Source organism: Nycticebus coucang, chromosome 24, assembly GCF_027406575.1.
Source record: "Nycticebus coucang isolate mNycCou1 chromosome 24, mNycCou1.pri, whole genome shotgun sequence".
In the NCBI taxonomy this organism is placed as follows: domain Eukaryota; kingdom Metazoa; phylum Chordata; class Mammalia; order Primates; family Lorisidae; genus Nycticebus; species Nycticebus coucang.
The window spans coordinates 32341277-32357730 of NC_069803.1; the positions used below are offsets into that span (position 1 = coordinate 32341277).

The 16454-nt window shown below is 55.6% G+C and overlaps 1 protein-coding gene across 6 annotated transcripts in view; it reads left to right on the top strand.

The window, feature by feature from the left end:
• NINL (ninein like) overlaps positions 1-16454 on the top strand; it is a 72643-nt gene that overhangs the window by 28075 nt on the left and 28114 nt on the right. For all 6 annotated transcript variants that reach the window (XM_053578529.1, XM_053578531.1, XM_053578528.1 and 3 more), the window contains 7 exons: positions 3652-3842; positions 4476-4628; positions 6132-6302; positions 10264-10400; positions 11719-11859; positions 15075-15249; positions 15884-15994. In XM_053578529.1, coding sequence (XP_053434504.1) covers positions 3652-3842; positions 4476-4628; positions 6132-6302; positions 10264-10400; positions 11719-11859; positions 15075-15249; positions 15884-15994 — 1079 coding nt within the window. The remainder of the gene's footprint in view (positions 1-3651; positions 3843-4475; positions 4629-6131; positions 6303-10263; positions 10401-11718; positions 11860-15074; positions 15250-15883; positions 15995-16454) is intronic.

The following is a 16454-nucleotide window of genomic DNA, read 5'->3' on the forward strand; positions in this document are numbered from 1 at the left end:
TCACATGGCTGCCAGGCTTGAGGAGGAAGGACTCAGACGCCAAGGGAAGAATGTCAAAGAATTTGAAAGCCACATTCTGTTTAAGGGACAGGTTGAGAGGAAGAGAGATAGCATTTTGGAAGAGGGAGGAGTTGGAACAGGTGGGTGTCACGTGCCTCCAGAAATAGAAACTGGTGGGCATCGATAGGCTTGGGGGCAAACTGGGAGGTCCCTACGTTGGGCCATACATGGCTGTTGTGGGTCTTTGAGGAGGGCAGTGATGAGAGAGACAAAGGCTTTGGGCTGTGGGCTGCCAATAAGTGGGGAGGAGAGTGTGGAGCCGACTGGACACAGAGGCCTGCTCCGGCTGCCAGCTTCCTCCAGCTGCCCTGCTGTGTGAGGGTGAGGCGCTAAGGGCATGTCTTGTTGGGGGAGGTGCGAGCTCCCCCCAGCCCTGAAGACATCAGGCCTACTGGCTGCACTGTACCCCCTGGTAAGACATGGGCAGATCTGTGGCTCCTGGTCAGTGTCCTACACCCAGGGCACCCCAGCCCCTGTCCCAGGTGGGTGCCCCAAGATAATTTGTCCTGAGCTGGGCTATAGGCTGGGGGGCCGCTGACCATGCAGGACAGGGAGTGGTACAGCCTGGTATTCCTCCGGCCTGTGAGCAGTTTCACTGCCCTTCTGGGTTTTTCCCTGTGAGCAGTGGATGCCCTACGGAGGCCTCCCACATGTCAGTCACACGGGGCTGACGGTGCAGAAACCTGGCTCACAGACAGGGAAACCACGCTGCCCTGGAATTTCTGCCAAAGTAAACAGTACACCCTGGGTGTGTCCTTGAGTGCCAGGGCTGTTTTGTCTTCAACTTTTGCTTGTCAGGCAAAATGACCGGGGGATTGATCTGAGTTTGCCTCTGGTCTGCCTTGGACATGAAATCTAGGATAGAAAAAGGAAAGAGCAGATCAACTTTAAGTGTTCTCTGCCTGGAGAACAGGGTTGCATTCTTCCCAGCTGTGGACAGAAGCCTCCGTCTGGGTCGGAACTGACATCGACACACACACATTCTGGTCAGCCTCAGGATTCCCGCCAGCCCTGAGAAAGGGCCTCCACGTCAGGACCCACTTCACGTTTCTACTCAGAGGTGTCCAGCATCGCAGGCAGGACAGAAGCTCAGAGGTGGCCTGGCCTGCTCTGTCTCCCCCGACCCAGCCCAGGTGTCATCTGTGAGCAGGACGATGGCTTCACTGTTTCCTGTGGGCCTGTCAAAGCAAGTGATGCCCACGGACTCATCTGCCTGCCCAGTCCGGGCCCCTGGCAGAGACCCATGTCACTGCCCATCTGTGCTGGGTGGGTGAGGCCCCCTCCTGCCTCGGGCGCAGTGTGTCACGTGCGGAGGGGCTCTGGGTGGACACATGGCTCCCACTCTGCCTCATGGACATCCAGCATCTGTCCTCGTACACGAGTTGCTCCCTGTGGCTGAGCTTCAAACACATCAGGAAGCCAACCAGCTTGAGAAGAAAGGTCACAAAAACTGGTCATTACCTGAGCTGTCTCACAAGTCTCAGAGACACCAGCGCCTCATGAATGAGGCACGTGATGTGCACAGCATCACCTGCAAAGGGTTTTTTACCAAAAAACTTAATTTTTCTCCTGAGGCAGAGTCTCCCTCTGTCACCCTTGGTAGACTGCTGTGGCGCCATAACTCACAACAGCGTCACACTCTCGGGCACAAGTGATCTTCTGCCTCAGCCTCCCAAGTATCTGGGACTATCGGTGCCCACCACAGCGCCAGCTAGTTTTTCTGTTTTCAGTATAGACAGTGTCTTACTCTTGCTCAGGCTGGTCTCAAACGCCTGAACTCAGGCAAATCTCCCACTGAGGACTCTCAGAGTGCCGGAATTACAGGCGTGAGCCACTGCACCCAGCCCTCCCAAAATGTCTTGAAAACCTACAAAAAGTTGAGCCTGAATCCAAGTTAGTCTCTGAAGCTAATGTAAAGTTTTGGGGAAGCGTGAAGTGTAGAGGAGCAAATTAGATGACTCCGTGAGGAAGCAGCAGATTAGTCCCAGATGCAGAGCCTTCTGCAGAACTGCGAATACATTTCTTACACAGGATTGTGTGTGGTGAAGCGAGAGAGTGGGTCGTGACCAAAAGGCTCAAGACGAATAATAACCAAGCACACCCCTGGGGGGGTTGGACACTGAATCAGCCAAGGCCCTGTAGGAAGGTATCTTTGAAACAGCTGGAAAATTGCTGTTGATTTTGTTAGGTATGTGTCATGATGTAAGAAAATAACTGTATTTTCTAGAAACGTGCACTAAATATGTGGAGATGAAATAGTGTGAGATCTGGGATCAGCTTGTGGTGGCTGCCTGAACAGTTTTCCACTGTGTACTGGTGCAGAAGTGACATGGTTTCAGTAGAACCCATGCTTTGAATACCCACACAGCTATTTTTCACTCAGTATTCAATAAATTACAGGAGGTATTTAACACTTTATTATTAATGTAAAGCAGGATTTGTGTTAGGTGATTTTGCCCAACTCTAGGCTAGGCCAGGCTGAGCCAGGATGTTTGTAAGTTAGGTGTAACAGACGCATTTTGATGTGACATTTTCAGCGTATGGTGGGCTTGTGGGGACATGACCTCAGTGTAAGTCAAGCAGTGCCTGTACTTTCAAATGCTTCAGTTTAGACAAAGGGGCAGCCGTGAGGCCAGGTTGGGCCTGTCCTTGCTGAGCTGGGGCTTCGCTTTGGGCTTCTGTTTGCACTGGGTGGATTTGGGGTTTCTAAAAATCAGGTGTTTTTAAAAACTGGCCCTTTTTGTTGTATGTACAAGCGGCAGAGTCCCCTTCATGTGCTTTCAATGGTCTGACTGTGGCAAGGTCCTTTCAGAAAGAGCTTTCCCGGGGTGGAACCGAGATTTTCCTTTAACATTTTGTTATGAAAGTGCAGCCACAGAGGGGAGAGGGAAGAGCTGTACTCTGAGCACTCATGTGCCCACCACCTAATCCCGCCTTTGGTGCTGTTTGACCCCACGTGTGCCTGTCCATCCCCATCAGTCCCTGTGGTTCTGGAGCGGCTGGGCAGCTTTGCAGTGCTGCCCCCGTGTGCATCAGCCAGTGCACGGCCCAGAGCTCTTTTTGGGTTTCTAGCTTCGTGGAGGTGTGGCTGGGAGACACTCATTGCTCACATTCGGAGAGAGCGGCCTTGTGACCTGCTGCCCACGTGCACTGAGGTGAGCCCTGCAGTCAGTGATTTACACGGGCATCGTCTCACAAGGCTGTGTGTGTCTCGAGAACTCTGGAGATCTGCTCTCTTAGCAAGTTGCAAGTGACTAGTAGAGTTGTGTCCACTGTGGTCGCAGGCTAGACGCGAGGTCTGCAGCCCTTGCATGTCTTGTGATGAAGGTTCGCGCCCTCTGACCAGCGTCCCCTCTCTGCCCTCAGCCCAGTGTCCTCCGCTCTGCTCCTGATCATGGGAGTTCTGTTTTCTCTTAGATTCCCCCCACACGTGAGGTCACAAGCGTTTGACTCTGCCCAGTTTATTTTTCTTAGCAGTGTACTGTGGGCTCGTCCGTGCTGGGGAAATGGCAGTGTTCTCTTCTTTTTAAGGCTGATTCACATACCCTTGTGTACATACCAGGGTTTAAAGGTCCCTCCCCCTTGCTTCAGGCCAGTTACAGACCTGGGGTTCTGGAGTGTTCAGGAATCCCCAGAAGTCCCGCAGCCCCTCCTCTAACAGCCCCGAGAGCCGGGTTCGGGTCATCTGGGAAGAGCTGGGTGTTGGCAGCAGTGGTCACCTGGATGAGCGGGAGCTGGCTGTGGTCTGCCAGAGCGTCGGACTCCACGGACTGGAGAAAGAGGTGAGAGGGTGGGATCGTCCACACCACATCTTGTTCTCACCCCTGGCCATGGGTTAGTGTCTTGTCTGGAAAACCTGTCACCCTTCATTCACTGATTCAAGATCCCTCTCTGGTGTAAAATCCTTTGATCATTTCTGGCATTTCTCCAGATACCTTAGAAAATCCATCTCTGGCCCCCCGAGTGGCCTGTCCAAATGCCTGCCACCCTCATACCAGCCCATTGCTTTTGATGCCTAGAGCACCTTCCCCTCCCCTGCACGGCCCAGTGCTCCTGCCCAGTCTGGACACCACACTTGAGCCTGCCTGTGTCCCAGGGCACATGTTCACTCCCCTGGGAGGGGCAGACCGAGGGCCCACCTGGGGAGGACAGTCCTCGTCCTATCCCCTTGCTAGACTGTGGATTGTGGGGCCCTCCTGTGCTCTGTGGATCTCTCTCCTCTGTGTCCATGAAGGTCCTTTCCTGTGGACGAGGAGCACTTGTGGAAGACAGACCGGGGGCCCTGGCAAAGCACAGCTAGTTATGGCCCAGATAGTTCTGCGTTTGGATAAGGACAAGAAAACTGCCTTTGTTAGGAGCAAGGAAGCCTCAGTGAGGGTGGCCTCTGAGCCTGCGGTGGGGTGGCTTTCATTTAGGAGCTGGAGGACCTGTTTACCAAACTGGATCGAGATGGAGACGGCAGAGTGAGCCTTGAGGAATTCCAGCTTGGCTTGCTCAGTCATGAGCCCGCCTTACTTTCAGAATCTTCCATTCTGGTCAACCCAAGCAGGCCCTGGTCTCATAGCGAGGTAAGTTGGGATAGTCAAGTCCTGGACTCCAGCAGTAGCTGTGGTCACTCAGGCACCACAGCTTTGCCCTGCCTATGTCACGGAGAGAGGAGCTGTCTGGGAGTTGGACAGCCTGTCCACAAATGTGAATGTGGGAGGGCAAGTGACTGATTCAGAGGCCCTGTGCACATGTGTGTATGTGGGACTCCGATTCAGAGGCCCTGTGCACAGGTGTGTGTGTGGGACTCCGATTCAGGGGCCCTGTGCACAGGTGTGTGTGTGGGACTCCGATTCAGGGGCCCTGTGCACAGGTGTGTGTGTGGGACTCCGATTCAGAGGCCCCGTGCACAGGTGTGTGTGGGACTCCGATTCAGAGGCCCCGTGCACAGGTGTGTGTGTGGGACTCTGATTCAGGGGCCCTGTGCACAGGTGTGTGTGTGGGACTCTGATTCAGGGGCCCTGTGCACAGGTGTGTATGTGGGACTCCGATTCAGGGGTCCTGTGCACAGGTGTGTGTGTGGGACTCCGATTCAGAGGCCCCGTGCACAGGTGTGTGTGTGGGACTCCGATTCAGAGGCCCCGTGCACAGGTGTGTGTGTGGGACTCTGATTCAGGGGCCCTGTGCACAGGTGTGTGTGTGGGACTCTGATTCAGGGGCCCTGTGCACAGGTGTGTATGTGGGACTCCGATTCAGGGGTCCTGTGCACAGGTGTGTGTGTGGGACTCCGATTCAGAGGCCCCGTGCACAGGTGTGTGTGTGGGACTCCGATTCAGAGGCCCCGTGCACAGGTGTGTGTGTGGGACTCTGATTCAGGGGCCCTGTGCACAGGTGTGTGTGTGGGACTCTGATTCAGGGGCCCTGTGCACAGGTGTGTATGTGGGACTCTGATTCAGGGGCCCTGTGCACAGGTGTGTATGTGGGACTCCGATTCTAGCACCACCCAGATCTGCAGCTGGCCAGTGTTGCTTCCCCCAGCTGCTTCCCCAACTCAGGGGAGTTGCCCAGAGTCTCAGGCTTGTGTGTGAAATGGGGACATCTGGGTGCCCCCACAGGGAGGATAGCATGTAGTATGTGGGACCTGGTGGCCCCTCAGCATGCCCATGCACCCTGTGGGCCTTCCGGGGAGCCGCCTCTGTGTGGCCAGGTGTTCACCCTCACTCATTCCAGGGAAGCACATTAAAATCCCTTCCCCATCTCCCTTCAAGTGAAGATGCTGACTGAGACCACCTCACTGGGCCACACAGGCGCAGGGTCTCCAGTCCTGGAGCCAGGGCCTGGCTGGGTGTCAGCAGCCCCAGGTGCACACCCCAGCTCTGTGCCAGCAGAGCTGTGATTTCAGATGGATCATGTGTCTGTCCCCTTGTCTAGGAAAAGGAGTTAGCGAAGATCTCGTGAGCTCTTACTAGACCTGAGGAGATAGCCAGGTGCTACACACAGGCTGCTGGCGCTGGACACCATGTTAGGGCGCGATGCCCCAGGGCTCACCACGCCAGGGGCTCAGGGTGTCTTCGTCCTACATGCAGGTCCTCGAGGGGAGCTGCGGCCACACCACCACCACCTCGTCCCTGGTGTCCCTGTGCTCAGGCCTGTGCCTCTTCTCCCGCTTTGACGATGGCACTGGCTTCGCCTGTCCTGAGCAGGTCTTGGCTGTGTGGGCCCAGGAGGGCGTTCGGAATGGTGGGGAGATCTTACAGGTTTGGAGCTGGCTGCTTGGCCGTCCCTGTTGGGTGATGCCTGGGCAGGGGTGGGGCTGGGCAGGGGACCTAGCGGGCTTCCTGGCCACAGAGCAGGGTGGATGGAGCCCCCAGGGTTGCACGCTGTGTGGAGAAGTCCGAGTAGAGATGTTTTCCTTTAATTTTTGCTGTTAAGATACAGGGAATTTTAATTTAAAAAGATTAAAAAAAATACAGAGAAGACGGTAGTCTGGAAAAATTTCATTTGAAGGTAGACTTTAGTATCTTAGAACGGGTGGGAAGAAACTCTTCCTTCTGACGAAGGGACCCCTGTCAGGCACACCCATTCCGTGGCTCCTGATGAGCTTGTAGGTGCCAGAACTCCCCACGGAGCCGCTGCCTGGGTGGCTAAGCTGTTCTCTGCCCCGGACCCACTGGGCCCAGACCCTTCCTGCCACAGGCCGGGTGTTGGGGGAGTCGTCCTCGCACAGGGCCAGCTCTTCATGGCCTCCTGCAGGTACACGGGGCACAAGCCAGACTCACTGTTTTCTTTTCCAAATTTTACTTTTCCATTGTTAAACTGTACAAAGTATCTAAAATAAATAAGAAAGAAAGCCTGTCCCCCCTTGATCCCCATTCCCTAGAGGAGATGGCAGCGCCTCTCCCTGTGTCATAAAAGATGCAGACATTTACACATTCTGGTTTTAAAAAATTTCCTTTTGTGAAATTTGGCACCAAACTGTGTAACTTGCTAACTTGTGTGACTTTGCCCTATCATTAAATGTGCAGGTTTTGTTCATTTTTTTCCCATTGTAAAGCTCAACATTTATAATACATGAGCATCCTCATGCTGCCTTGCTGTATTTGTCTGAAGGGCAGATCCCTGAAATTACACATTTTACTTCTCAGTAGACTCTGTCATACGGCCCACAGACATGTCCCTGTCATTAGAAGAATTCAGAGTCCTGGGGGGGGGAAAGATATGTTGCTCAAAGACAGCCTGGGAAGCCTCCACCTGACTGGGTAGAGGCCCTTCTGGGCTTCAACCCAGAATGGCAAAGGCCAGACCTGGGCACCTGGCCCTTACTGTCATGCTAAAGCCAGAGGCTGAGCCGGGAGCTCCACAAGTGACACACAGGGAGGGCACAGAGCCCAGGCTCTCGCAGTTCTCAGGTGCCCTCTGACACCTGATTCTTGGGCCCTGGGGGAGCCCTGGCTGCCCCATGGCCTAGCTGGTGAGGAGTCCCCATCTTGCCTCCATCGCTTTAGAGCTGCCCCTTCTGCTGCCCTCAGTTGTGACCTGGCTGCGCATTCTGACATTGCTCTGTGAGGACACGCTGAGCTGCTGCTCCTCCCAGATCATCACCAGACTCTGCCTACAGCACAAGATTTCATGTCACGTGGTTTCTGTGGGTCAGGAATTTGAGAGGAGCTTAGCGGGCTGGTCCTGGTGGGGCTGCCGTCAGACAGCAGCCAGCCCTGCATTTCTCGAAAGCCTGGTGGGGCTGGGGGTGCTTCCAGCAGGGCACGCTCACTCCACAGCTGCAGGCAGGAGGCCCCGCTCCTTACTCCTGGGCCTCTGTGGCTGCTTGGTCTTCCTCACAGCGTGGCTGTAGGCTTTCCCAGAGCGAGTGAGCTGAGAGAAAGAGCAAGGATGAGGCTGCCTATCTCACCACCTAGCCCTGCACGTCACACAACATCACTTCCTCAGTAGTTTGTGGTGTTTGTCATGATTCAGAAAAACCCAAGATATTTTTCCTATTCCTTCATTCACTAATCAAAACAGAGGATTTCCCAAGCCCCCCCACCACCACCACCAAGCAGTTCCACAGCAGACACTGCCGGGCTTCCTCTGACTCAGTTCAGTTCTGAGTCCGTCTGCCTGAAGATAGGTTGGTCCCCACAGGTGGGGGCTCAGTCCCACGAGACTGCCCCCACCGCTCCCGCTTCACATTCCAGCTGCAAGTACAGATTGTCTCCTGCATGTTTTACTGGGTATAAGTTGGGGTTTCCATGACTCCTCTGTGGATTCCATTAGTTTGCTAGAGTGGCTCGTAGAACTCAGGGAATACTGTACTTTAACCCATTTATTTGTAAAGGATTTTAGAAAGGAAATGGTGAAATGGAAGAGATGCTCAGGGGGAGAGGTGGGAAGGGGCCTGGACCTTCATTCCTCCAGGGTGCCCTGTGTCCAGCCACCCAGAAGCTCCCAGAATCCAGTCCTTTGGGTTCTAATGAAGGCTTCACTGTATAGGCAAGATTGACGAGACCATTGGCCACTGGTGAGCAGCTCAGCCTTCAGCCTCTCTCCTCTCCTCAGAGAGAGGTTGAAAGTCCCAGCTCTTTAATCCTGCCAGAGACCAGCCACCAGCCCCCTCACTGACTCGCAGTAAATGCTCTTATCACTCTGGAGATTTCTAGGATTTTAGGAGCTGGATGTCAGGAACTGGGCAAAGGATGGATATGTATCTCACAAAAGCACAGCTGTGGGGGGAGCCCCCATGTGGGCAAGCCATCCTGGAAGCTCCACCCTGTGGTGGCTTCTGATGACCCTTCCCCAGTTGGGAAGTTGCTGTGATGCACTCTCTGCCCGCCATGAGGCTGCACTGGGAAGTGTGTGCATGTGGCAGCCTGTGCTCCCACATTGCTCCACGAGTTTCTCCAGAGTGCCATTGCCTTCAGGAGCCCCGGTGGGCCTCTGTGAAAAGTTGAGTCTCCACTCCATTCCCAGTGTCCAGGCTGGGCATGGGCGCTGATTGATGCTTGCCTTTGGACTCAGGGGAAGCTCTTTGTAACTTTGAGGAGTCACAGTTAGAAGCAAGAGCCAAGAGTTCTTGAGGCCAGAAAAGCAGGTGCAGCAAAACATTAGTGACTAGTCACTCGAGCCCAACAGGCTTCTGGATGTTTGTTCTGTTTTTTTATCATGAAATATTTATGACATAAACTGTTCTGTCCTTTTAATTTTATTTTTAAGTTTAGTTTTCAAAGTCCTGAGGGGAAAGAACGCTCACCTCTGGAATGCTTTCAACAGTGGCCCCTCCTCTGATAAGGCATTTTACTACCAACAAAATCATCCATTGTAGATGCATTTCATGGACGTGTATTAACCAGGATTCCTCTAGTTTGAAATGGCAAAAAGCCAGTTCAAAATGAGAATGTTAGGGGGCAGCTGGGTGGGTAGTCAAGGACAGACTTCCGGAGACGCGGGCTCTGAGCCCAGTGGGTGGCAGTCAGGGCAGACATCAGGGACCCGGGGCTCTGAACCCAGCTGGGTGGGCAGTCAGAGCGGACGTCAGGGACCTGGGGCTCTGAACCCAGCTGGGTGGGCAGTCAGAGCGGACGTCAGGGACCCGGGGCTCTGAGCCCAGAGAGTGGACAGTCAGGGCGGACGTCAGGGACCCGGGGCTCTGAGCCCAGTGGGTGATAGTCAGGGCGGACGTCAGGGACCCGGGGCTCTGAGTCCAGTGGGTGGGCAGTCAGGGCGGACATCAGGGACCTGGGGCTCTGAGCCCAGTGGGTGGCAGTCAGGCCGGAAGTCAGGGATCTGGGGCTCTGAGCCCAGGGATGCTGTCACACCTTTCGGTCTCTCCTGCGCATTCTTCCTGGCCCTGGGGCTTCCTGAGACTCACGCGTCCTTCCAGCTTTTGATCTCAGAGGGAGAGAATGCCTCACACACCCCCTACTCCACCACCCCACCCACCCCCCAGCTTCCACATTATCCCTATGCTTGCCTGGGATGTGCTCCCACCTGGGAGGGGCTCTGTACAGCCTTGTACATTCCCAGATGAGGCAGAGACAGGGTGCTGGGGGACACAGTGCTAATAGCTAGCCAGGATTTCCCAGGAGGGGCACCTCTCGAGGGGCAGACAGAAAAGGGACAGGCACTGGGCAGGTCTAGGCCCCTGGACCGTCCGTGGGACAGCCAGCGAGCGTGTGCCTGGAGAAGTCCCTCACTCCTCCCCACCGGGCTTGCTGCTTCCAGAGCCTGGACTTCAGTTTGGATGAGAAGGTGAACCTCATGGAATTGACCTGGGCCCTTGACAACGAGCTCATAGCAGTCGATGGTGCCGTCCAGCAGGCTGCCTTGGCCTGCTACCGCCAGGAGCTGAGCTACCACCAGTAAGAGCCTGCAGGGAACTGTGGGGGCTTGGGCAGTGGCCAGTCAGGTGGGCCTCAAGGGGAGTCTGGGACACAAAGGACGCTGGGCCACCCTTGTCCTTCCCACATGGACAGTCCTGGGTCTGGGCTCTGTGTACCACCTGCCCTGTGCTCTTTGGGCCCTTTACCCAGTGCCAGTGGAGGGACAAGGACAGAGCTGAGCCGTGGAGAGCAGGGAGGTGACTTATCTGGGTGTCTGGGCCTAAGGACCCAAGACGCTGCCTGTTCAGGTTTCTAGATCCAGAGAATTTAAGCTTCTCTGGGTTTCCTCCCGTACGATGAGAGGCTGAGACCCCTCTTCCAAGGTTGAAAAGGGAAGGGTTTGAGCAACCCCTCATCCTGCTGATGCCGGACTTGGAGGTGTGAGAGGGACACCTCTCCCCCGCCCCCCATTGACTGGGAACGTGCCTCTAAGAGCAGCCAGGGCTCCCAGGTAGGGCTGGCAGGGGGAGAAGGCAGCACTTTTCAAAGTGTTCACGAAGTGCCAGGGTCAAGAACATGTTACCTTTTATCTGGGCTCGTTCTGCCTTAGCTGACCACCTAGGCCAAGTTCTGAGCAGCGGAATAGATGGGCAGAAATCACAGTCTCCATCCTGAGGGCTTTGCATCCCGTTAGGTATTGACAGAGGAGACTCTGCCTGGAGCAGCTCTCCAAATAGGGAAGGACTTGTTCAGATTCCTCCCTTGACCTCGAGGGGGGAGGGCAAAAAGCTCCTTCTGAGGGAAAAGGTCACCAGAATAGCGGCTGCCACAGTGGTTTGCACAGCCTTGCCCAGGCCTGGAGGCGGATGTAGCTGGAGCCATACACACAGATCACCCCTGCTCATGTGAGTCCTCACATTCCCATGAGCGCTAAGCTGCTGGTGGCAGGGCTGTGCCAGTAGGGGTGGTGGCTGTACCGCCTCTTCTGCTCTAGGCCTCCTCCCCTGGATTAGGGGTGCTCAGATCAGTGCTGGGGCGCCTGGGGTAGTCTAGGAGGTGGATGCACTGTAGGGCGTCAGGCTCAGACTCTGTGGACTGGAAACCTCCTGGAAGTCATTTGGTGCTCTCAGGATGCAGGCCTGTAACGTAGAGGTAGCAATTTAGAAAGAAACTGCCTTGAGAAGGGGTGTGTGGTGGCAGTGAGGTTTGCAGGGTACCGGCCTACCCGTATGCTCGGCTAACACAGCTGTTTTTGTCATCCACGCAGACAAGGAACTTGCTGGGCCTGACGTAGGCCCTAGTGTGGCAAGTACCAGTGGCGGCATCCCCACCTGACCCTGTCCCCTTCCTGTGGCAGGAGGCAGGTGGAGCAGCTGGCCAGGGAGCGGGACAAGGCCAGGCAGGACCTGGAGAGGGCCGAGAAGAGGAACCTGGAGTTTGTGAGAGAGATGGACGACTGGCACTCCGCCCTGGAGCAGCTCACAGAAAAGAAAATCAAGTAGGTTTGGGGCTAGGAGGCGGCTCTCACCTGGGGCAGGTGGTGGACATGGGGCCCCCAAGGCTGTGAACATGGCTGAGCAGAGACACTCCTAGTCACCTGAGCCAGTAGGAATCTGGAAGACACAACCTCCTTCAGTTAGAGCACAGAGCGCTGCTCTCTGGGGTGGAGGGGCCATACCTGCAGAGAGGGGCTGCCCTCTTTTCCCTGGGGTCTCACACGGACCAGCCGAGTCCTTCCTTCACCTGGCTATGTGCCTGTGCAGGACACTGGGCGAATTTCTGAGAGGTAGAAGAGGCAAAAACCTGAGTCTTCAAGGCACCTGTGGTGTGCTCAGCAGACCCCTTGTGAGGGGACAGTGGCCAGACTGTAAGAGGAGAGGATTTCGGATAGGTTTTTCTTTTTTATTGTTTGGGATTCATTGAGGATACAAAGAATTAGGCTACACTGATTGCATTTGTTGGATAAAGTCCCTCATATTTATTTCCCACCCCCAAGGGGTGTGGCATACACCATAACCCCCTTTCCCTCCTTCCTCCTCTCTCTCCTCCCCCTCATTTCACAGATTTATTTTTAAAGAACAGAAAACCAGCGCTCTGGTTTATTACAGAACATCTAGGGAAGTGCTGCTGGGGGGATTTCCCAGGCTTCCCCACCACCACTGTGGAGAGCCCTGTGCTGAGGTCCCTGGTGCAGCTCAGCTGCCTGGTATCCTCTTGAGGCTTTGTTAGCCTAGAGGTGTCTCCATACAGGGCAGCAGGGGGTCACTTGCTGAGATACTGTGCACTGGAGGTTCTTGGCCGGGAGAGGCAGGTGCTGCTGGCCTCCCTCCCATTGCCATGTCCAGGCGCCCTTCAGTTACTGGTTATAGGTGACCCCCTGCAGCTTACAGCACAGACCTGGTGCCCTGCCAGTGGCACAGGGATGCCCAGCTGTGCCTCACACTCAGGGGTGGCAGAGGCAGAGTCTGCTTGCTCTTCTGCTCTGCCTGTGGTTACGCTGTTTGAAGGTGACACTTTTCTCACTGCTGCCTGATGGCCTTCGACCCTGTAGCGGTGCCAGCCTGTGGGTATCCCTCGGCACAGCCCCGCACATGCAGTTTTGGGGGTTCTGTGGGGATTCTTACTCTCCCCTACTTGCCTGATGCCCAGATTTTGAGCAAGGTCCTGAAAAAGCTGTGCCCGCTGGCATGGGGCCTGAGCATTGTGGGGTTCACATGGAGGGGGCATGTGGACAGAGGTGAGGGATCTACAGGGGGCCCCACAGACAGCCGGGCCGGCGGTGCCTGCTGTGCGGCAGGGTGGGCTCAGAGACACCCCAGGAGGAGCCTCTGCCTTGCAGCCAGAATCCCAGAGGCTGTGGAGCTGACAGCGGAGCTTGGGCCCCTGGGCAAGCTCTTGAAGCTTATAGGACACTGTGGTCTCTGCAGCTCCTGTGAGTGCCAGGTGTTGCCTCACCTAAGGCCCCTGGAGTTCGCCCACACCCACACCAGCAGTGAGCGCTGGGGTGAGGCTGAAGCCAGGCCTGTTCCTGTGTGCAAGGGATGGCTGCTTCACACTGAGGGTGTGAGAGCCTGGCCACCCTGCCAAGGTGCGACTGGCCATTAGGCCTCCTGGAAATCAGACGAGTGTCGTGGGCCAGCTCTGAGGCCCAGTAGTGCTTCCACAAGCTCTATGTGCTTAGGGGGTCCACAGATCTGTATGCAGGGAGGGGGTGTCTGCAGGCCCAGGAGGGGCAGACTGGGGCGGGGCTCACCCCGTGTCTGTCCGACTGCAAGTACTAGGGCCTCTTTCCTTCCAGGGTTTGCTGGGGCCGGCCACACACAGCAGGTCCAATCCAGAAAGGCTCTGCCACACACATCAGGTCCAGTCCACGGAGGCTCAGCCTGGCTGGGGAGGGTGCAGGGTACATGGGGGGCTGCAGGGGCTCGCTGCTCACACCCCATGCCCACAGCTACTGTGCTGGGAGGCTCTTGTGAGATAATTGTAATTTTCAGGGAAATTAAGTCAAATATCCTTTTACCAAATAGGTGGAGGCGAGGCCAGCAATTGGGGTATGGAGACTAACCAGCAGTCTGGGTCAGGGCACTTGCCCTTTGTGTGGACAAGCTGGGCCAGGCTCGAGGCGCTGGCGCTCCCTTGGTGTGGAGCACGTGGTTGATCCTAGATGTGAAGTGGGTTCCTGTTAGCGGCTTTGGTGGTCATATTAGGTTTTCCTTATTACAGAAGTCACGAGCAATGCATTTTGTTATAGAAAACTTGGAAAATACAAGTAAAAGGAAAAACAAAGCCAGAAATCTAACTTCCCAGAGGGTATAACCTTAACAATTTTTATGCCCTTCACTTTTTTCTGTGTATGTAATTATTTACAAAATAATATTATATATAGTTTTCTGGTAGCCACAAAGCATCTTTATGTGGGTGTTGGGGTGGCTCTGCTGTGTTTTACTTAACCATTTTCCTTTTGTTGTATATTTCAAAGGTTTTTAAAGAGTGCCGATAGAGGGCCGATAGAATCAAATGTGTGTTTTTAAAACTGCCCAAAGGCTGGCAGGGTGTCCAGTTAGTGAGATCGGTTGCACTGTGCTTCCTCTGTCTCCTTACCCTTGGCTATTGTTTCTGTAAAGTTCTGAGTTGAAATGAAAACTCTGGGACTTATGGGCCAGAGGCTGAGCCCAGGTCTGGTCTTGTGCTGAGTTCCTGGTGCTGCCAGGTTTATACTGACATTGGAGTCCTCCTCGAGCCTGGTCTAGGCAGACGTGTCAGAGGAATCCTGAGCAATGGCTGTTGCTGTGGGAGACTGAGAGTGGCACTGTTCTCCTGCTGATGGAAATAGCTTCTGCAAAAAACACACAGGGCATCTGGGGAAAAGCTCCTCCCCTCTTCCTCAGATTGCTTTGGGGAGGCACTGTCCATGGTTCATGCCTCCTCTGTCCTGCCTCTTTTCTGGGGAGGGAGGCGGCTTTTGTGCATGTTCTATATCCAAGGGTCACCGTGTGCCCTAGGTGCAGGGGCAGACGGTGGCTGTGGGGCCCTCTCCAGAGTGCTCTGACTCACCTGAGGCTCCAGGGCACAGCTGCTGGCATTTACTAGGTGGCCAGGAGCTCCCTTGTCTGGGATCACCTCCGCGGGCCCTGGAGGGACTTGCGCCCACCCTAGACCTGCCTCTCGACACAGGTGGGGACCCCAAAGTAACACATGTATGATGCGTTGCAGGCACCTGGAACAGGGCTACCAGGGGAGGCTAAGCCTCCTGCGGTCAGAGGTGGAGACAGAGCAGGAGCTGTTCTGGGAGCAGGCCTGCAGGCAGAGGGCCGCACTGGAACAGGACCTGGAACGCCTGCGCTCTGAGGAGGCTAGCCTGCGTGAAAAGCTGACCCTGGCCCTGAAGGTAGGGACGTCCCCAGGGCCTACGCAGAAAGACGGAACCATGGGCAAAGCAGGAAACTTGGGGAGCCGAGGGTCCATCTGCCTATGCCCACATCATGCTGGTCAGAGATCCATGTTTGCCAGTGGCCTTAAGCTCATCTGTCAGGGTAGGGAGATGCCTGGGGCTTTAAAGAACATTTCACAGCATGGGGGGGCTCCTCTCAGCAGAGCAGTGGGGTCCTGGCCATGCAGCTGTGGGCCGCTCCCCTCTCCCACTCCTGCTGTCTGCTCTGGGCCAGGAGGACCTGAGGCTAGGGGGAGGCTAGGGGTGGCCAGTGGCTACAGTGGCCTGGGTCAGCAGAAAGACCAGAATTTAAAGCCCCACCTGCTGGAGGCCTGGGTTTGTGGCCTGGAGCAGAGGGGTTTTGTGGGTATTGAGTGTCCACCTGCACCCACCCCCTGACTGCAGTGAGCCCCCCACAGCCCGTAGAGTGCGCTGAGGCAGCAGTCCCAGGTGCCTCGCCTTCAAGGGTTTCTTCCCTGGTCACCAGTGCTGTTAGAAAGCCCAGCCTCTCCCTTAGGGAGAAGTAACACTGCCCTATCATGTCCCCATCCTGTGCCTCCTGCCCTGGTGACCCATGGCCTGTGTCTCTCAGGAAAACAGCCGTTTACAGAAGGAGGTTGCAGAAGTGGTGGAAAAGCTCTCGGGTTCAGAGAAGCTGGTCCTGAAGCTGCAGAAAGACCTGGACTTGGTGTTGAGGGACAAGGCAAGTCCTGCAGACTGTGAGTCTCCAGAGAGGAGCGGCCGCAGGTGCTGGGCACAAAGGAGGCAGCATCCCAGTGACTGGAGTTTGCGTTTCTCTCCTGAGGCCTAGAACAGGGAAGAAATTAGTCTGGTGCGTCCTGTTGCTCTGCTCCCCTTCATGGCAGCTCAGGCTGCCACCTGCCTGGCCTCAGTGAGGGCCGCAGAGGGAGGGCAGGGTGCTGGGTCACCGCAAGGGCCCCAGGAGGCCCTCGGATCACATCGGGAGGAGGTGGACGGGGCCGCCCCATGCAGAGTGTAAGCACAGCCACATTGGATAAATCAGTGAATTCAGAAAATCTTTCTTTCCTGAGACCTTTTAAACAGGGAAGGGAGGAGAAGGGACGGAGTGGTATGCCTGAGACGCAGAGTCAGGGAGGGAGAGCTCCCCCGGCCTGACACCTGCTGGTCACCTCCTGCATGTC